The following is a 22559-nucleotide window of genomic DNA, read 5'->3' as shown; positions in this document are numbered from 1 at the left end:
AACTAACTAACTAAGTAATTAACTAGAGAGGTAGGTGACACTAACTAACAAACTCTCTAACTAACTGAACAACTAACTGACTAACTAGAACACTCATACACTAGATAGATAGGTAACACTAATTAACTAGAGAGGTAGGTGACACTAACTAACTAACTAACTTATATACCAGAGAGGTAGGTAACATGAACTAACTAACTAACTAACTCATATACTAGAGAGGTAGGTAACACTAACTAACTAAGTAAGTAAGTCATTAAGTAAGTAATTAACTAGAGAGGTAGGTGACACTAAATAACAAACTATCTAACTAACTGAACAATGAACTGACTAACTAGCACACTCATACACTAGACAGTTGGGAACACGAACTAACAAAGTCATTAACTAGAGAGATAGGTGACACTAACTAACTAACTAACTCATATACTAGAGAGGTTGGTGACACTAACTAACTAATGCATGTACTAACTAACTAAATAACTACCTCATGTACTAGCGAGTTAGGTGGCACTAACTTTGGAACTAACTAACCCATATACCTAGTAGGTAGGTGACACTAACTAGCTAAATCTTAACTAGAGAGGTAGGTAACACTAACTAATAAACTCATATACTAGAGAGGTAGGTTACATGAACACAGTAACTAACTATACCATATACTAGAGAGGTAGGTGACACTAACTAACTACCTAACTAACTAACTAACCCATATTCTAGAGAGGTAGGTGACACTAACTAACTAACAAACTCATATACTAGACAGGTAGGTGACACTAACTAACTAACTAACTCATATACTAGACAGGTAGGTGACACTAACTAACTAACTAACTCATACTAGACAGGTAGGTGACACTAACTAACTAACTAACTAACTAACTAACTAACTAACTAACTAACTAACTCATATACTAGAGAGGTAGGTTACACTAACTAACTAACTCATTTACTGGAGAGTTAGGTGACACTAACTAAGTCATATACTAGAGAGTTAGGTTACACTAACTAACTAACTAATATGCTAGAGGGGTAGGTGAGACTAACTAACTAACCCATAACAAACCCATATGCTAGCGAGTTAAGTTACACTAACTAACTTATATACTAGAGAGGTAGGTGACACTAACTAAATAACTTATATACTAGAGAGGTAGGGGACACTAACTAACTAACTAATATACTAGAGAGGTAGGTGAGACTAACTAACTAACCCATATGCTAGCGAGTTAGGTTACACTAAATAACTTATATACTAGAGAGGGAGGTGACAATAACTATCTAACTCATATACTAGAGAGGTAGGTGACACTAACTCATATACTAGAGGGGTATGTGACACTAACTAACTCTTATAATAGAGAGCTAAATGACACTAACTAACTCATATACTAGAGAGGGAGGTGACACTAACTAACTAACTCATATATTAGAGAGGGAGGTGACATTAACTATCTAACTCATATACTAGAGAGGTTGGTGACATTAACTATCATACTCATATACTAGAGAGGTAAGTGACACTAACTCATATATTAGAGAGGTAGGTGACACTAACTAACTAACTAACTCATACTAGAGAGGTAGGTTACACTAACTAACTAACTCATATACTAGAGAGGTTGGTGACACTAACTAACTAATGTACAAGAGAGGCAGGTGACACTAAGTAACTAATTAACTCACTAACTAACTAACTCACTGACTCATATACTAGACAGGTAGATGACACTAACTAACTCATATACTAGGAGAGTAGGTGACACTAACTAACTAACTAACTAACTAACTCATATGCTACAGATGTAGGTGACACTAACTTACTCATGTTCACTAGCTCCTTTTGGATATTTACACTTTGCTTTTCTGGGTCAGGTCCCAGGCTGGACAGTGAGCAGAGACCAGGGAATCATACAGTAACAGAATCTCAACATCTTCTAGAACAGAGACCAGGGAATCATACTATAACAGAATCTCAACATCTTCTAGAACACAGACCAGGGAATCATACTATAACAGAATCTCAACATGTTCTAGAACACAGACCAGGGAATCATACTGTAATGTAACCTCAACATATTCTAGAACACAGACAGGGAATCATACTGTAATGTAACCTCAACATCTTCTAGAACAGACACCAGGGAATCATACTATAACAGAATCTCAACATGTTCTAGAACACAGACCAGGGAATCATACTGTAACAGAATCTCAACATGTTCTAGAACACAGACCAGGGAATCATACTGTAATGTAACCTCAGCATCTTCTAGAACACAGACCAGGGAATCATACTGTAATGTAACCTCAACATCTTCTAGAACACAGACCAGGGAATCATACTGTAATGTAACCTCAGCATCTTCTAGAACACAGACCAGGGAATCATACTGTAATGTCACCTCAGCATCTTCTAGAACACAGACCAGGGAATCATACTGTAATGTAACCTCAACATCTTCTAGAACACAGACCAGGGAATCAAACTGTAATGTAACCTCAGCATATTCTAGAACACAGACCACGGAATCATACTGTAATGTAACCTCAGCACTTGGTAGAGCAGGTGTATTCATATCTTACCTCACAAAGTCTGTAGTAGTGGTGGTCTTAATCAGTCCCTTATATGAGAGGAAGAATGAAAAACATAATGGATCTGACTTCAAGGTCCAGAGCTCAGTTTGGGGGCTCTCAACCCAGAACAGGTTTGTACACTACTATATGAGTGAGATAGGTACATTAACTGTGTACCACAGGCTGAACAGGAATCATCATCTTGTAGACCCACGCACAGGCAATCATATTGTAACTTGGCCTGAGCACCGAGAAAGCATCTACTATTGATCCAGGACCAACCTGGGTACTCTCCTCTAGAGCCTGGACCAGGCAGGGTACTCTCCTCTAGAGCCAGGACCAGCCTTGTTATTCTCCTCTAGAGCCAGGACCAGCCTGGTTATTCTACTCTAGAGCCTGGACCAGCCTGGGTATTCTCCTCTAGAGCCAGGACCAGCCTGGTTATTCTCTTCTAGAGCCTGGACCAGCCTGGGTAGTCTCCTCTAGAGCCAGGACACAGAGCAGGTTATTCTCCTCTAGAGCCAGGACCAACCTGGGTACTCTCCTCTGGAGCCGGGACCAGCCTGGGAACTCTCCTCTAGAACCCGGTCCATCCTGGGTACTCTCCTCTAGAGCCAGGACCAGCCTGTTTATTCTCCTCTAGAGCTTGGACCAGCCTGGGTACTCTCCTCTAGAGCCTGGACCAGCCTGGGAACTCTCCTCTAGTGCCCGGACCATCCTGGGTACTCTCCTCTAGAGCCTGGACCAGCCTGGGAACTCTCCTCTAGAGCCCGGACCATCCTGGGTACTCTCCTCTAGAGCCAGGACCAGCCTGGTTATTCTCCTCTAGAGCCTGGACCAGCCTGGGTATTCTCCTCTAGAGCCAGGACCAGCCTGGTTATTCTCTTCTAGAGCCTGGACCAGCCTGGGTACTCTCCTCTAGAGCCAGAACACAGAGCAGGTTATTCTCCTCTAGAGCCAGGACCAGCCTGGGTACTCTCCTCTGGAGCCGGGACCAGCCTGGGTACTCTCCTCTAGAGCCTGGACCAGCCTGGGTACTCTCCTCTAGAGCCTGGACCAGCCTGGGTACTCTCCTCTAGAGCCTGGACCAGCCTGGGTACTCTCCTCTAGAGCCCGGACCATCCTGGGTACTCTCCTCTAGAGCCAGGACCAGCCTGGTTATTCTCCTCTAGAGCCTGGACCAGCCTGGGTACTCTCCTCTAGAGCCTGGACCAGCCTGGGTACTCTCCTCTAGAGCCTGGACCAGCCTGGGAACTCTCCTCTAGAACCCTGACCATCCTTGGTACTCTCCTCTAGAGCCAGGACCAGCCTGTTTATTCTCCTCTAGAGCTTGGACCAGCCTGGGTACTCTCCTCTAGAGCATGGACCAGCCTGGGAACTCTCCTCTAGAGCCCGGACCATCCTGGGTACTCTCCTCTAGAGCCTGGACCAGCCTGGGAACTCTCCTCTAGAGCCCGGACCATCCTGGGTACTCTCCTCTAGAGCCAGGACCAGCCTGTTTATTCTCCTCTAGAGCCTGGACCTGCCTGGGAACTCTCCTCTAGAGCCAGGACACAGAGCAGGTTATCAGTGTATTGAGTAGGGGTAAAACATTACAGTAACGTTCCCCAAACTCCCCGGTTTTCCAGAAACCCTTTTAGTAGGAGTGCAGATATAGGATTAGTTTAACCTGTAGATCACAACAAACACCACTATTGTGTATGGACGGTGAGGACCAGGGTCAGTATCAGAGTAGGAGTGGTGATCTAGGATCAGGTCATAAAGAGTCTCAGTAGGAGTTGTGATCTAGGATCAGGTCATAAAGAGCCTCAGTAGGAGTTGTGATCTAGGATCAGGTCATAAAGAATCTCAGAGTAGGTAATCTAGGATCAGGTCATAAAGAGTCTCAGTAGGAATGGTGATCTAGGATCAGGTCATAGTCTCAGTAGAAGTGGTGTTCTAGGATCAGGTCATAAAGAGTCTCAGTAGGAATGGTGATTTAGGATCAGGTCATAAAGAGTATCAGTAGGAGTGGTGATCTAGGATCAGGTCATAGTCTCAGTAGGAGTGCTGATCTAGGATCAGGTCATAAAGTGTCTCAGAGTAGCTGATCTAGGATCAGGTCATAAAGAGTCTCAGAGTAGGTGATCTAGGATCAGGTCATAAAGCGTCTCAGAGTAACTGATCTAGGATCAGGTCATACATTGTCTCAGAGTAGGTGATCTAGTATCAGGTCATAAAGATTCTCAGAGTAGTTGATCTAGGATCAGGTCGTATAGAGTCTCAGAGTAGGTGATCTAGGATCAGGTCATAAAGAGTCTCAGTAGGAATGGTGATCTAGGATCAGGTCATAAAGAGTCTCAGTAGGAGTACTGTTCAAGGATCAGATCATAAAGAGTCTCAGTAGGAGTGGTGATCTAGGATCAGGTCATAAAGAGTCTCAGAGTAGGTGATCTAGTATCAGATCCGCTCTCTTATTCATTATGATTTAAAAGGCAAAACTGATCTTGGATCAGCGATCATACTCTGATACACTCAAGTTAACAATCGGGTAATGACATTCGTTATATTCTTTCCAATGTGCTGAATTCTGCATTAAGGGGTGTTAATGTGAGGAATGATTCCCATCTCTGTAAGCTAAAGAGTTGTAATTAACCGAGTATTGAATTCTTGCCAAAAGCTAGTAGACCATTTAACAGCTGCATCCAGAGTTCTTCTGTTTTCTCCTGAGCAACAGAACAAAGTAGAGGCCATGTAGTCAATTCAGTTTCTGAAATTAAATTGTGTGAGATTGAATGTGATTGCCTGTGGCTATAAATCCGTGTAGTAGTAGGAGTTACCTTTTTCATATTGATTCTCCTTGATTTATTTAATTCCATTTTTAATTGTCCTTGTCAATCCCTCTCTTGAGATCTCTCTCTCTCTCTCTCTCTCTCTCTCTCTCTCTCTCTCTCTCTCCCCCCTTTCTCTTTCCCTCTCTCTCTCAATCTAGATAGTACTCTATGTGACAGATTCGATCAAAACAGTGACAGTACGATCAAAGATCCCCTGACACAACCTTTCTCTCTGTCGACCAGTAATATATTAGGGGTTGACATAAAATACAGAAGAGGTTACTACTCTGTCCAATGAAGTCCTTCAATCATTCTCTGATCTGCTTCTCAGGAACTCTGTGATGTTCAACAATGAGTTGATGGCCGACATTCACTTTGTGGTTGGACAAACAGGAGGGACGCAGAGACTACCAGGACACAGGGTAAGGGCCAGTATCCTTAATATCATTACTGTTAGTATCATTACTGTTAGTATCATTCATATCATTATATGTTAGTACCATTACTGTTAGTATCATTAATATCATTACTGTTAATATCATTAGTGTTAGTATCATTACTGTTAGTATCATTGATATCATTACTGTTAGTATCATTACTGTTAATATCATTAGTGTTAGTATCATTAGTGTTAGTATCATTAATATCATTACTGTTAATATCATTACTGTTAATATCATTAGTATCATTACTGTTAGTATCATTACTGTTAATATCATTAGTGTTAGTATCATTACTGTTAGTATCATTAATATCATTACTGTTAATATCATTAGTGTTAGTATCATTACTGTTAGTATCATTAATATCATTACTGTTAGTATCATTACTGTTAATATCATTAGTGTTAGTATCATTACTGTTAGTATCATTAATATCATTAGTGTTAGTATCATTACTGTTAGTATCATTAATATCATTACTGTTAGTATCATTACTGTTAATATCATTAGTGTTAGTATCATTACTGTTAGTATCATTGATATCATTACTGTTAGTATCATTACTGTTAGTATCATTACTGTTAGTATCATTACTGTTAATATCATTACTGTTAATATCATTACTGTTAATATCATTAGTGTTAGTATCATTACTGTTAATATCATTAATATCATTACTGTTAGTATCATTACTGTTAGTATCATTACTGTTAATATCATTACTGTTAATATCATTACTGTTAATATCATTACTGTTAGTATCATTAGTGTTAGTATCATTACTGTTAGTATCATTCATATCATTAGTGTTAGTATCATTACTGTTAGTATCATTGATATCATTACTGTTAGTATCATTAATATCATTACTGTTAGTATCATTACTGTTAGTATCATTACTGTTAATATCATTAGTGTTAGTATCATTAGTGTTAGTATCATTTTTTAAATTTATTTTACCTTTATTTAACCAGGCAAGTCAGTTAAGAACAAATTCTTATTTTCAATGACGGCCTAGGAACAGTGGGTTTAACTGCCTGTTCAGGGGCAGAACGACAGATTAGTACCTTGTCAGCTCGGGGGTTTGAACTTGCAACCTTCCGGTTACTAGTCCAACGCTCTAACCACTAGGCTACCCTAATATCATTACTGTTAGTATCATTACTGTTAGTATCATTACATCCTCATCTGTCAGTATTGGTACCGTTACTATCATCACATAGACTCTGCTTCGTCGCTTCATAGCAGACAACACTGTAGGTTTAGAAGGAGGAATCCTTTGTGTTCCTCTCTCACTTCCTTCGCCATGTGTCTTTCAGACTCCACTCAATTATTTAACTACATGAGGCTAAAGGATGAAGGGAGGGAGACAGGAGTCAAGGAGGAGGAGGATGAGGGGGAGGGGAAGGATGGAGAGACTGAGACAGACAGTTGAGTGAAGGAGGATAAGGAGGAAGAGGAGGAAAGATGGAGAGAGGGAGTGGAGACAGATAGTTGAGAGAAGGATGAGGAGGAGGAAGAGGAAGAGGAGGAGAGATGGAGAGAGGGAGTGGAGTGGAGGAGGAGGTGAAGGACGGAGAGACTAAGACAGACAGTTGAGTGAAGGAGGAGGAGGAAGAGGAAGAGGAGGAGAGATGGAGAGAGGGAGTGGAGACAGATAGTTGAGAGAAGGATGAGGAGGAGGAAGAGGAAGAGGAGGAGAGATGGAGAGAGGGAGTGGAGACAGATAGTTGAGAGAAGGATGAGGAGGAGGAAGAGGAAGAGGAGGAGAGATGGAGAGAGGGAGTGGAGAGATGAAGGGTGGGAGTGTAGTGAAGGTGGAGGTGGAGGAAGAGGATGGAGAGATGAAGGGAGGGAGTGTAGTGAAGGTGGAGGTAGAGGATGGAGAGATGAAGGGAGGGAGTGTAGTTTAATTTTTTTTAAATAATTGTACCTTTATTTAACTAGGAAAGTCAGTTAAAAACAAATTCTTATTTTCAATGACGGCCTAGGAACAGTTGGGTTAACTGCCTGTTCAGGGGCAGAACGACAGATTTGTACCTTGTCAGCTCAGGGATTTGAACATGAAACTTTTCAGTTACTAGTCCAAAGCTCTAACCACTAGGCTATCCTGCCACCCCAAAGTGGAGGAGGAGGTGGAGGAGGAGGATGGAGAGATGAAGGGAGGATAGCCTAGTGGCTCAATCATCAATCATCAAGTTTGCGGACGACACAACAGTGGTAGGCTTGATTACCAACAACGACGAGACGGCCTACAGGGAGGAGGTGAGGGCCCTCGGAGTGTGGTGTCAGGAAAATAACCTCACACTCAACATCAACAAAACTAAGGAGATGATTGTGGACTTCAGGAAACAGCAGAGGGAACACCCCCCTATCCACATCGATGGAACAGTAGTGGAGAGGGTAGTAAGTTTTAAGTTCCTCGGCATACACATCACAGACAAACTGAATTGGTCCACTCACACAGACAGCATCGTGAAGAAGGCGCAGCAGCGCCTCTTCAACCTCAGGAGGCTGAAGAAATTCGGCTTGTCACCAAAAGCACTCACAAACTTCTACAGATGCACAATCGAGAGCATCCTGGCGGGCTGTATCACCGCCTGGTACGGCAACTGCTCCGCCCACAACCGTAAGGCTCTCCAGAGGGTAGTGAGGTCTGCACAACGCATCACTGGGGGCAAACTACCTGCCCTCCAGGACACCTACACCACCCGATGTTACAGGAAGGCCATAAAGATCATCAAGGACAACAACCACCCGAGCCACTGCCTGTTCACCCCGCTATCATCCAGAAGGCGAGGTCAGTACAGGTGCATCAAAGCTGGGACCGAGAGACTGAAAAACAGCTTCTATCTCAAGGCCATCAGACTGTTAAACAGCCACCACTAACATTGAGTGGCTGCTGCCAACACACTGACTCAACTCCAGCCACTTTAATAATGGGAATTGATGGGAAATGATGTAAATATATTACTAGCCACTTTAAACAATGCTACCTTATATAATGTTACTTACCCTACATTATTCATCTCATATGCATACGTTGATACTGTACTCTATATCATCTACTGCATCCTTATGTAATACATGTATCACTAGCCACTTTAACTATGCCACTTTGTTTACATACTCATCTCATATGTATATACTGTACTCGATATCATCTACTGTATCTTGCCTATGCTGCTCTGTACCATCACTCATTCATATATCTTTATGTACATATTCTTTATCCCCTTACACTGTGTATAAGACAGTAGTTTTTTTTTTGAATTGTTAGTTAGATTACTTGTTGGATTATTACTGCATTGTCGGAACTAGAAGCACAAGCATTTCGCTACACTCGCATTAACATCTGCTAACCATGTGTATGTGACAAATAAAATTTGATTTGATTTTGATTTGATTTGATTTGAGTGTAGTGAAGGTGGAGGTGGAGGAGGAGGATGGAGAGATGAAGGGAGTGAGTATAGTGGAGGAGGAGGTGGAGGAGGAGGATGGAGAGATGAAGAGAGTGTAGTGGAGGAGGAGGAGGAGGATGGAGAGATGAAGAGATGAAGAGAGTGTAGTGGAGGAGGAGGTGGAGGAGGAGGATGGAGAGATGAAGAGAGTGTAGTGGAGGAGGAGGAGGAGGAGGATGGAGAGATGAGGAGAGTGTTGTGGAGGAGGAGGAGGAGGAGGATGGAGAGATGAAGAGACTATAGTGGAGGAGGAGGAGGAGGAGGATGGAGAGATGAAGAGAGTGTAGTGGAGGAGGAGGAGGAGGAGGAGGATGGAGAGATGAAGAGATTGTAGTGGAGGAGGAGGTGGAGGAGGAGGAGGAGGATGGACAGACTGGAATACGGCATGTCTGTAGACACACCTCCACCACACCTTCTTATCTTTGATCTCTAGCGCCTACAAATAGTGGATGAATAACATGCTATTCTCCTGCTTAAGTTCAAGGTCAGAATACGCATAGAGAGAAAAGTGCATAGAAAGGGAATTACCTTCCATTTATGTGCATTAGTGTATAGCTGCTCAGACAGATCTGGGACCACACTGTGTTTTATTATTTTAGGACATCGTGACATATATTGCTGTCTCCCCCAGGGACCCAAATGCGGTAGTCCGGCCCTGTGAGCATAGAATTACATATAAAAGGATCTCTGTGATTTTCTTAGACGCAGTCTTATTTCTGCGGATCATAGAAATAGATTAAATAGAAAGGTCATGACTATACTGAAGGGCTATTACCGTTCTAGTAATTATATTTCTACGTGCTGTTTTACCCCGACCTTCTCTGCCTGACATCATTGTGTTTACCAGATGTTTGCATTAATTATTACTCACTCCCCTCCCGTTCATAACATTTTCATGGACCCATGCTTCACCCATGAACAGAACATTATCATCACATATGACTAGCTAGCGACAACATACTCTGCTAAAACACATAAGGCCAGTTTTCCCTGACCCAGATTATACCTGGTGCTGGGTTTAAAGGAAGCTCAATGGAGAATCTCCACACATGGCCAGTTTCCGAGACACATATTACGCCTATAATCAAAAACATTATCAACAGAGATTGATCAAATGTGTATACCCAGCTAGCACATAACGTTCTGAGAACCACGTGTTTCTTAGGTGGAAATGCAGCATCACATTTTAGGGAGGTTTCCTCATGATTCTATTTAAAGTCATGTTCAGAGAATGTTCAGAGAACGTTAAGAAACAACGTTCTTCTGTTGGATTTTCAGTACTTGAGCATAACGTTTTTTTTCTGCATGTTTCCTCATGGTTCTATTTAAGAACATTATCATCACTGTTCTCAGAACATTAAGAAAACATTCCATAAAAAAACCACAAGACAACTTTAGTAAACGTTCAAAGAACGTTCTAAGAATGTTAATTTTAAAACGCGTCCATTCCGTTCTCAGCGTTACAACAAACTCTCTCTCTATCCTCTTATCTTGTTAATTAAGTGTGTTCAGGTGTGTTGGCCGTAACCCACTAATTGTCCACAGCTGATCTTAATGAGTCCTTGTTTCCTTTGAAATGGGGTCTGTTTGAATAGACAAAAAATGAACAGCTTCGTATGAGTTTAAAAAAAAAAACATAGCATTCTATCTCCATCCTGGTGGTGCAGTGGACTAAATCCATGGATAGAGAACAGATGATCATAGGTTGGGATCTCACTGATGCCGTGCCACCTTACAAATACATGTGTTTACAAGAGTAATGCATAAGCATATTGAATTCCCATGAGTCTTAATTGTGCTTGGAGTTCAAAACAGTTAACCCTAGGTTTCACTGTTACAGTCGTATTGAAAACATGTTATCAGAACGTTAACACAACCTTCAAATAATAACCTAGAATTTACGTTCTCGAAACGTTCATAAAATCGCCCGGGAAAAGTTCCAGGGAACCATAGTAAAATAATCTTAGAACATCTCTGCAACCAAAAATGTACGTTCCCAGAACACGCAACATTTCTAGTTCCGTTCTCAGCATGTTTAAAAACAAAAAAGTTCAGTTTTACCAGTCAGGAAACGTATGGCTTTGTTCCCAGAACCAATGGGAAACCAATGGGAAACCAATGGGAAATTGAAAACGTACATTCCCACAAATTCCAAGGAACCAAATGTGCTAATTGGGTGGTTTGTTAGTCCAGAAACTAGGCTTCATGGGGGTCAGGGAAAAAGACCCATAGAGTTGATGTGGGTGGTAATGGGCTGCAATATTTACTAGCTGTCAATGCACATATGACTTATGATCTAGTGCAGAGGTATTCCAGGCTGCATCACAACCGGCCGTGATCGGGAGCCCACAGGGCGGCGCACAATTGGCCCCAGCGTCGTCCGGGTTTGGCCCGGGGTAGGCCGTCATTGTAAATAGGGAATTTGTTCTTAATTAACCTGACTTGCCTGGTTAAATAAAGGTTAAATAAATATATATATATATATATATATATATATTCACCTCCTACCCTATGAGGTCTGCAGCCTGCAGGTTTTCTGTTTTACCTGATGAATTGCACACACCTGGTGTCCCAGGCAGAAGTCCCTGATTAGACGGGAACTATATATATATATATATATTTTTTTATGCATTGGAACTGGCATCGATGTCCAGAGTTGAGTTTGAAGGATATAGGATATACGGTATACCAATTGACTCCTGAATTAAGGGTTGTGCTTTTAAAATTGACTCTGCAGCCTTCTGCTCATATTCATTCCCAGAATACATACAAGAGCTGAGCCAAGCATGAGTCATCGCTCTGTTCATTTTAGGGTGAAATATATTGGCCTGTGATTGGTTGGCAGGGATGCACTTTGCTCATTTTATGGAATGCAGTTATGGAAAGGCATTGTGGATAATTGGCTGAGTCTACATCTCAAATAGCCTCCTATAACCCTACATAGTGCACTACTTTTGATTGGAGTCCGTAAGGCCCTGGTTGAAAGTAGTGCACTACATCGGGAAAAGGATATCATTACAAAACCATTCAGAGCCAGTACAGTCTGCAAATGGGGCATGCGATTATGACGATCTGTAGAGCAGGACTTTATGACGTGTGTGTGTGTGTGTGTGTGTCTGATATCCATTTTGCAGGCGTTCAGATATGCTTTATGATTTCATTGACCAAGTTATGATGGGGTGAGCAGCAGTAACTGTACTGGCAACGTTAATGATTTACAATAGTACGATACCGTACTCTGAAATCTGTGTCCAGCTGAATTTCAATTGGCCTCTCTCTAAAGAACATAACAATAATAACCATCTCTACCGATCCCAGCTTGACCAACCCTGATAGATGTCCACTTTTATCAAAATAAGATCTTACTCAAAGTGTTTTTTGTTTTTTTTGTTTTACTGTAGACACTGGGTCATATTGCTGTAAACACGGGGTCATATTACTGTAAACACTGGGCCATATTACTGTAAACACTGGGTCATATTACTGTAGACACTGGGACATATTACTGTAAACACTGGGACATATTACTGTAAACACTGGGTCATATTACTGTAAACACTGGGTCATATTACTGTAAACACTGGGCCATATTACTGTAGACACTGGTTCATATTACTGTAAACACTGGGACATATTACTGTAAACACTGGGCCATATTACTGTAAACACTGGGCCATATTACTGTAAACACTGGGCCATATTACTGTAGACACTGGGTCATATTACTGTAAACACTGGGACATGTTACTGTAAACACTGGGCAATATTACTGTATACACTGGGTCATATTACTGTAAACACTGGGCCATATTAGTGTAAACACTGGGCCATATTACTGTAAACACTGGGCCATATTACTGTAGACACTGGGTCATATTACTGTAGACACTGGGACATATTACTGTAAACACTGGGCCATATTACTGTAAACACTGGGTCATATTACTGTAAACACTGGGTCATATTGCTGTAGACACTGGGTCATATTACTGTAAACACTGGGTCATATTACTGTAGACACTGGGTCATATTACTGTAAACACTGGGTCATATTACTGTAAACACTGGGTCATATTGCTGTAAACACTGGGTCATATTACTGTAGACACTGGGTCATATTGCTGTAAACACTGGGTCATATTGCTGTAAACACTGGGTCATATTGCTGTAAACACTGGGTCATATTACTGTAGACACTGGGCCATTTTACTGTAGACACTGGGTCATATTACTGTATACACTGGGTCATATTACTGTAAACACTGGGTCATATTACTGTAGACACTGGGTCATATTACTGTATACACTGGGTCATATTACTGTAAACACTGGGTCATATTACTGTAAACACTGGGCCATATTACTGTAGACACTGGGTCATATTACTGTAGACACTGGGTCATATTGCTGTAAACACTGGGTCATATTACTGTAGACACTGGGTCATATTGCTGTAGACACTGGGTCATATTACTGTAGACACTGGGCCATTTTACTGTAGACACTGGGTCATATTACTGTAGACACTGGGCCATATTACTGTAAACACTGGGCCATATTACTGTAAACACTGGGTCATATTACTTTAGACACTGGGTCATGTTAGTGTAAACACTGGGTCATATTACTGTAAACACTGGGTCATATTACTGTAGACACTGGGTCATATTACTGTAGACACTGGGTCATATTACTCTAGACACTGGGTCATAGTGCTGTAGACACTGGGTCATATTGCTGTAGACACTGGGCCATATTACTGTAAACACTGGGTCATATTTAACATGATCAGTTAGACGTCACATTTCTGATTTTTGCTGACCGATTAGTATTAGTATTAGTATTTAAGATGTTTTTTTAACACATCAACTGTCCCCTACTTGAAATTGATTCCACTTGAGTCATGCATTTCTATTCTCCTTTCCCTCTCCTCTCTAGTTCTTCTCCCTAACGTATCTCTCTCCTCTTCCTCTCCTCTCCCTCTCTTCTCCCTAAAGTCTCTTTCTGTCCTCTCCCTCTCATCTTCCTCTCTTCTCCCTAACGTATCTCTCTCCTCTTCCTCTCCTCTCCCTCTCTTCTCCCTAAAGTCTCTTTCTGTCCTCTCCCTCTCTTCTCCCTAAAGTCTCTTTCTGTCCTCTTCCTTTCATCTTCCTCTCTTCTCCCTAACGCATCTCTCTCCTCTTCCTCTCCTCTCCCTCTCTTCTCCCTAAACTCTCTCTCTCTCCTCTCCCTCTCTTCTCCCTGAAGTCTCTCTCTGTCCTCTTCCTCTCATCTTCCTCTCTTCTCCCTAATGTCTCTCTCTCTCCTATTCCTCTCTTCTCCCTAACGTCTCCCTCTCTCTCTCCTCTCTTATTCTTCTCTTTTCTCCCTATTGTCTCTTTCTCCACTTCCTCTCTTCTCCCTAACGTCTCCCTCTCTCTCTTCCTCTCTTCTCCCTAAAGTCTCTCTCTGTCCTCTTCCTCTCCTCTTCCTCTCTTCTCCCTAATGTCTCTCTCCTCTCTCTCTCCTCTCCCTCTCTTCTCCCTAATGTCTCTCTCTCCACTTCCTCTCTCTCCCCAACATCTCTCTTTCTCCTCTTCCTCTCCTCTCTCCTCTTCCTCTCTTCTCCCTAACCTCTCCCTCTCTCTTCTCTTCTTCCTAACGTCTCTCTCTCGTCTTCCTCTCTTCTCCCTCACGTCTGTCTCTCCCCTCTTCCTCTCCTCCCTCTCTCTCTCTCTCTCTCTTCTCCCTAATGTTTCTCTCTCCTCTTCCTCTCTTCTCCCTAACGTCTCTCTCTCCTCTTCCTCTCTTCTCCCTAACGTCTCTCTCTCCTCTTCCTCTCTTCTCCTTAACGTCTCTCCCTCTCCTCTCCCTCTCTTCTCCCTCTCTTCTCCCTAATGTCTCTCCTCTCGGGGCGGCAGAAGTAGCCTAGTAGTTAAAGCGTTTGGCCAGTAACCAAAAGGTAGCTGGATCAAATCCCCAAGCTGACCATTTAAAATCTGTCCTTCTGCCCCTGAGCAAAGCAGTTAACCTACTGTTCCCCGGGCGCTGTGGATGTCGATTAAGTTAGCCCTCCACACCTCTCTGATTCAGAGGGGTTGGGTTAAGTGAGAAAGACACATTTCAGTTATACAACTGACTAGGTACTTCCCTCTCTGTCTTCTCTCTCTTCTCTGTTCCTCTGTCTGTCTTCTCTTTCTGCGTATCATCTGTGGTGTGGTGATCATTACCAGAGATAGTTCATTAGCAACACAGAAAAGAGTATTCAGCACCCTCTTCACACTCTTCTCTTCTCATTATAAAACACTGGATGTGTAAAATGGCACCCTATTGTCTACATAGTACACTATGTAGGGCTCTAATGCACTCTAAAGGGAATAGGGTGCCATTGGGATACTCTGGTTCTTCTCCGGAGTGAGCGAAGAGGCAGGTACATTATTAATAGAACAGGGGGTATGTCCAAAATGACACCCTATTGCCTTTATAGTGCACTACTGTTGACCAGAGCCCTATGGCACCCTATTCCCTATATAGTACACTACTGTTGACCAGAGCCCTATTCCTTATATAGTGCACTACTGTTGACCAGAGCCCTATTCCCTATATAGTGCAGTACTGTAGACCAGAACCCTATTCCCTATATAGAACACTACTGTAGACCAGGGCCCTATTCCCTATATAGTACACTACTGTAGACCAGAGCCCTATTCCCTATATAGTACACTACTGTAGACCAGAGCCCTATTCCCTATATAGTACACTACTGTAGACCAGAGCCCTATTCCCTATATAGTACACTACTGTAGACCAGAGCCCTATTCCCTATATAGTACACTACTATAGACCAGAACCCTTTTCCTTATATAGTACACTACTGTAGACCAGAGCCCTATTCCCTATATAGTAAACTACTGTAGACCAGAGCCCTATTCCCTATATAGTACACTACTGGAGACCAGAGCCCTATTCCCTATATAGTACACTACTGTAGACCAGAGCCATATTCCCTATATAGTACACTACTGTAGACCAGAGCCCTATTCCCTATATAGTACACTACTGTAGACCAGGGCCCTATTCCCTTTATAGTGCACTACTGTTGACCAGAGCCATATTCCCTATATAGTGCACTACATTGCCATTTGGGACTCAGCCTGTGTATCCTTCTGGCCCCCCGGGGGGCAATTATGATTCTTAAAACTGTAGTTAACCATTGCTGCTGATTGTGGGGAATCTTTGTGTGTGCTCCAGCATATTGCACGGTCAAATAAACTCTAGGGGAGAGAGGAGAGTGGAGAGTGGAGAGTGGAGAGAGGAGAGAGGAGAGAGGAGAGTGGAGAGTGGAGAGAGGAGAGTGGAGAGAGAAGAGAGGAGAGAGGAGAGAGGAGAGAGGAGAGAGTAGAGTGGAGAGAGGAGAGAGAAGAGAGAAGAGAGGAGAGAGGAAAGAGGAGAGAGGAGAGTGGGGAGTGGAGAGAGGAGAGAGGAGAGTGGAGAGTGGAGAGTGGAGAGGAGAGAGTGGAGAGAGTAGAGTGGAGAGAGGAGAGAGGAGAGAGGAGAGAGGAGAGAGGAGAGAGGAGAGAGAGAGAGAGGAGAGAGGGAGAGTGGAGAGGAGATTGGAGAGGAGAGAGGGGAGAGGAGAGAGTGGAGAGAGGAGAGAGGAGAGAGGAGAGAGGAGAGAGGAGAGGAGAGAGAGGAGAGAGGAGAGAGGAGAGTGGAGAGAGGAGAGTGGAGAGAGGAGAGTGGAGAGAGGAGAGTGGAGAGTGGAGAGAGGAGAGAGGAGAGTGGAGAGGAGAGTGGAGAGGAGAGAGTGGAGAGGAGAGAGAGGAGAGGAGAGAGAGGAGAGAGGAGAGAGGAGAGAGGAGAGAGGAGAGGAGATTGGAGAGGAGAGAGTGGAGAGGAGAGAGTGGAGAGAGTGGAGAGAGGAGAGAGGGAGAGAGGAGAGAGGAGAGAGGAGAGAGGAGAGAGGAGTGGAGAGAGGAGAGTGGAGAGAGGAGAGTGGAGAGAGGAGAGAGGAGAGAGGAGAGTGGAGAGTGGAGAGAGGAGAGTGGAGAGAGAAGAGAGGAGAGAGGAGAGAGGAGAGAGGAGAGAGTAGAGTGGAGAGAGGAGAGAGAAGAGAGAAGAGAGGAGAGAGGAAAGAGGAGAGAGGAGAGTGGGGAGTGGAGAGAGGAGAGAGGAGAGTGGAGAGTGGAGAGTGGAGAGGAGAGAGGAGAGAGTGGAGAGAGTAGAGTGGAGAGAGGAGAGAGGAGAGAGGAGAGAGGAGAGGGAGAGAGGAGAGAGGAGAGAGGAGAGTGGAGAGGAGATTGGAGAGGAGAGAGGGGAGAGGAGAGAGTGGAGAGAGGAGAGAGGAGAGAGGAGAGAGGAGAGGAGAGAGAGGAGAGAGGAGAGTGGAGAGTGGAGAGAGGAGAGTGGAGAGAGGAGAGTGGAGAGAGGAGAGTGGAGAGTGGAGAGAGGAGAGAGGAGAGTGGAGAGGAGAGTGGAGAGGAGAGAGTGGAGAGGAGAGAGAGGAGAGAGGAGAGGAGATTGGAGAGGAGAGAGTGGAGAGGAGAGAGTGGAGAGAGTGGAGAGAGGAGAGAGTGGAGAGAGGAGAGAGGAGAGAGGAGAGAGGAGTGGAGAGAGTGGAGAGGAGAGAGTGGAGAGAGGAGAGGTGAGAGAGGAGAGAGGAGAGTAGAGTGGAGAGGAGAGTGGAGAGGAGAGAGTGGAGAGGAGAGAGAGGAGAGAGGAGAGGAGATTGGAGAGGAGAGAGTGGAGAGGAGAGAGTGGAGAGAGGAGAGAGGAGAGAGGAGAGGAGAGAGAGGAGAGAGGGGAGAGTGGAGAGGAGAGAGTGGAGAGGAGAGAGAGGAGAGAGTGGAGAGAGGAGAGAGGAGAGAGGAGAGAGGAGAGGAGAGAGAGGAGAGAGGAGAGAGGAGAGTGGAGAGAGGAGAGTGGAGAGTGGAGAGAGGAGAGTGGAGAGGAGAGTGGAGAGGAGAGAGTGGAGAGAGAGGAGAGGAGATTGGAGAGGAGAGAGTGGAGAGGAGAGAGTGGAGAGAGGAGAGAGGAGAGGAGAGAGAGGAGAGAGGAGAGTGGAGAGGAGAGAGTGGAGAGAGTGGAGAGAGGAGAGAGGAGAGAGGAGAGTGGAGAGAGGAGAGTGGAGAGAGGAGAGAGGAGAGTGGAGAGTGGAGAGAGGAGAGAGGAGAGTGGAGAGGAGAGTGGAGAGGAGAGAGAGGAGAGAGGAGAGAGGAGAGGAGATTGGAGAGGAGAGAGTGGAGAGGAGAGAGGGAGAGAGGGAGAGAGGAGAGAGTGGAGAGAGGAGAGAGGAGAGAGGAGAGAGGAGAGAGGAGAGAGGAGTGGAGAGAGTGGAGAGGAGAGAGTGGAGAGAGGAGAGGCGAGAGAGGGAGAGGAGAGGGGAGAGGAGAGTGGAGAGAGGGGTAGGGAGAGAGGAGAGAGGAGAGTGAAGAGGAGAGAGGAGAGTGGAGAGTGGAGAGGAGAGAGTGGAGAGAGTAGAGTGGAGAGAGGAGAGAGGAGAGAGGAGAGTGGAGAGGAGATTGGAGAGGAGAGAGTGGAGAGGTAGTGGAGAGAGGAGAGAGGAGAGGAGAGAGAGGAGAGAGGAGAGAGGAGAGAGGAGAGTGGAGAGGAGAGAGTGGAGAGGAGAGAGTGGAGACGGAGAAGGGAGAGAGGATAGAGGAGAGGGGGAGAGAGGAGAGAGGAGAGTGGAGAGAGGATAGAGGAGAGGGGAGAGAGGATAGAGGAGAGGGGAGAGAGGATAGAGGAGAGGGGAGAGAGGAGAGAGGAGAGTGGAGAGGAGAGAGGAGAGTGGAGAGGAGAGAGTGGAGAGAGGAGAGAGTAGAGTTGAAAGGAGAGAGTGGAGAGAGGAGAAGGGAGAGAGGATAGAGGAGAGGGGAGAGAGGAGAGAGGAGAGAGGGATGAAGCTGTACAAGACAATGATTCATATGGATGTACTGTATAGACTAAAAACAACTAGAGTGAGTGGAGTGATTGCATGAATCAGCATAGCCTCTATCTCTTTCTCTATCTAAATGTACTGGTACAGTTCAACTATCTCTCTCTCTCTCTCTCTCAATTCAATTCAATGCAATTCAATGGGAAACATATGTTGACAAGTGAAATGGATGAACAGAAATGAGATGAACAATAACAAAATAGACAGTTACACTCACAAATGATCCAAAAGAAAAAAGACATTTCAATTGTCATATTATATTCAAATAGTTAAAGTACAAAAGGGAAAATAAATAAACATAAATATGGGTTGTATTTACAATGGTGTTTGTTCTTCACTGGTTGCCCTTTTCTCGTGGCAACAGGTCACAAATCTTGCTGCTGTGATGGCACACTGTGGTATTTCACCCAGTAGATATGGGAGTTTATCAAATTTGGATTGTTTTTTAAATTCTTTGTGGATCTGTGTAATCTGAGGGAAATATGTGTCTCTAATATGGTCATACATTGGGCAGGAGGTTAGGAAGTGCAGCTCAGTTTCCACCTCATTTTGTGGGCAGTGAGCCCATAGCCTGTCTTCTCTTGAGAGCCATGTCTGCCTACGGCTCTCAATAGCAAGGCTATGCTCTCTGAGTCTGTAGAAGCTTTCCTTAAGTTTGGATCAGTCACAGTGGTCAGGTATTCTGCCGCTGTGTACTCTCTGTTTAGAGACAAATAGCATTCTAGTTTGATCTGTTTTTTTGTTAATTCTTTCCAATGTGTCAAGTAATTATCTTTTTGTTTTCTCATGATTTGGTTGGGTCTAATTGTGCTGCTGTCCTGGGGCTCTGTGGGGTCTGTTTGTGTTTGGGAACAGAGCCCCAGGACCAACTTGCTTAGGGGACTCTTCTCCAGGTTCATCTCTCTGTAGGTGATGGCTTTGTTATGGAAGGTTTGGGAATCACTGCCTTTTAGGTGGTCGTAGAATTTAACGTCTCCTTCTCTGATTTTATCAAATCATATTTTGATAATTAGTGGGTATCGGCCTAACTCTGCTCTGCAGAATTGGTGTTTTACATTGCACATTAAGGATATTTCAGCAGAATTCTGCAAGCAGAGTTTCAATTTGGTGTTTGTCCCATTTTGTGAAGTCTTGGTTGGTGAGCGGACCCCAGACCTCACAACCATAAAGGGCAATGGGTTCTATAACTGATTCAAGTATTTTTTAGCCTGATCCTAATTGGTATGTCAAATTTGATGTTCCTTTTGATGGCATAGAATGCCCTTCTTGTCTCGTCTCTCAGATCGTTCACAGCTTTGTGGAAGTTACCTGTGGCGCTGATGTTTAGGCCAAGGTATGTATCGTTTTTTGTGTGTTCTGGGGCAACGGAGTCCAGAAAGAATTTGTATTTGTGGTCATGGTTATGGTCATGGTGACCGGACCTTTTTTGGAGCACCATTAATTTGGTCTTACTGAGATTTACTGTCAGGGCCCAGGTCAGACAGAATCTGTGCAGAAGATCTAGGTGCTGCTGTAGGCCCTCCTTGGTTGGTGACAGAAGCACCAGATCATCAGCAAACAGCAAACATTTGACTTCAGGTTCTAGTAGGGTGAGGCCGGCTGCTGCAGAATGTTCTAGTGCCCTCGCCAATTTGCTGATATTTATGTAGAAGAAGGTGGGGCTTTAAAAAAAATATTTAACTGCACACTTGTTGTTTGTGTATATAGATTTCATAATGTTTAATGTTTTTCCCCCAACACCACTTTCCATCAATTTGTATAGCAGACCCTCATGCCAAATTGAGTCGAAAGCTTTTTTGAAGTAAAGAAAGCATGAGAAGACATTGCCTTTGTTTTGGTATGTTTGATTGTCAATTAGGGTGTGCAGGGTGAATATGTGGTCTGTCGTATGATAATTTGGTAAAAAGTCAATTTGGCATTTGCTCAGTACATTGTTTTCACTGAGGAAATGTACGAGTCTGCTGTTAATGATAATGCAGAGGATTTTCCCAAGGTTTGCTGTTGACACATGTAATGATCGTCTTTGGGAGAAAGAGAGGAGGACCAAAGCGTGGCGTGCTAAGGGTTCATAATTTTATTCAAGGAAGCACTGAACACTGAATCAATACAAAAATAACAAAATGAACAAACGAAACGAAACAGTCCTGTCTGGTGACAGGTTGCTGTTGACAGATATATCCCACCGTAGTTATTGGGGTCAAATTTGGCAACAAAACGCACAGCAACTCGAAAACAAACCTGCAGAAATCAACATCCCACCTGGCCATGCTGCTGCTCCAGTTTCAACTTCCACCTGAGTGTGCTGCTGCTCCAGTTTCAACTGTTCTGCCTTATTATTATTCGACCATGCTGGTCATTTATGAACATTTGAACATCTTGGCCATGTTCTGTTATAATCCCCACCCGGCACAGCCAGAAGAGGACTGGCCACCCCACATAGCCTGGTTTCTTCCTAGGTTTTGGCCTTTCTAGGGAGTTTTTCCTAGCCACCGTGCTTCTACACCTGCATTGCTTGCTGTTTGGGGTTTTAGGCTGGGTTTCTGTACAGCACTTTGAGATATCAGCTGATGTACGAAGGGCTATATAAATAAATTTGATTTGATTTGATTTGATTTGAAATTTGTCTTCACCTTTTTGGATTGGGGTGATCAGTCCTTGGTTCCAAATATTGGGGAAGATGCCAGAGCTAAGGATGATGTTAAAGAGTTTAAGAATAGGCCATTGGAATTTGTGATCTGTATATTTATCATTTAATTTAGGATACCATCAACCCCACAGGCCTTTTTGGGTTGGAGGGTTTGTATTTTGTCCTGTAGTTCATTCAATGTGATTGGAAAATCCAGTGGTTTCTGGTCGTCTCTAATAGTTGATTCCAAGATTTGTATTTGATCATGGTTTTACTGTTTGTTCTGTGTTATTGAGCCAAAAAAGATTGGAGAAGTGGTTTATTCTTACATCTCAGTTTTGGATAGATAACTCTTGTGTTGTTGTTTGTTTAGTGTTTTCCAAATCTCTCTCTCTTTTTATTTATTTTACCTTAATTTAACCAGGCAAGTCAGTTAAGAACAAATTATTAATTTCAATGACGGCCTAGGAACAGTGGGTTAACTGCCTGTTCAGGGGCAGCATGAGTCTCTCTCTCTCTCTCCCTCTCTCTCTCTCTCTCTCTCTCTTTCTCTCTCAACTTATTTTCTCTCTGTCCAACAGTATGTTCTGGCTGTTGGTAGTTCTGTGTTCCACGCCATGTTTTATGGAGAGCTGGCGGAAAACAAGGATGAAATCCGAATTCCGGACGTGGAGCCTGCAGCATTCTTGGCCATGTTGAAGTAAGGAAGGATTCTACTCCGCT

The 22559-nt window shown here is 43.7% G+C and overlaps 1 protein-coding gene across 1 annotated transcript in view; it reads left to right on the top strand.

Annotated features, from left to right (window-relative positions):
* The window catches only part of btbd3b (BTB (POZ) domain containing 3b), a 35397-nt gene that overhangs the window by 3398 nt on the left and 9440 nt on the right, over nt 1-22559 (top strand). Inside the window, exons 2-3 of the mRNA XM_042305649.1 lie at nt 5722-5812; nt 22418-22536. Coding sequence (XP_042161583.1) covers nt 5722-5812; nt 22418-22536 — 210 coding nt within the window. The remainder of the gene's footprint in view (nt 1-5721; nt 5813-22417; nt 22537-22559) is intronic.

This window comes from Oncorhynchus tshawytscha, linkage group LG24 (assembly GCF_018296145.1).
Source record: "Oncorhynchus tshawytscha isolate Ot180627B linkage group LG24, Otsh_v2.0, whole genome shotgun sequence".
NCBI lineage: Eukaryota > Metazoa > Chordata > Actinopteri > Salmoniformes > Salmonidae > Oncorhynchus > Oncorhynchus tshawytscha.
Note: the sequence above shows the minus strand (reverse complement) of the source record. Positions and strands in the feature narration are given on the sequence as shown.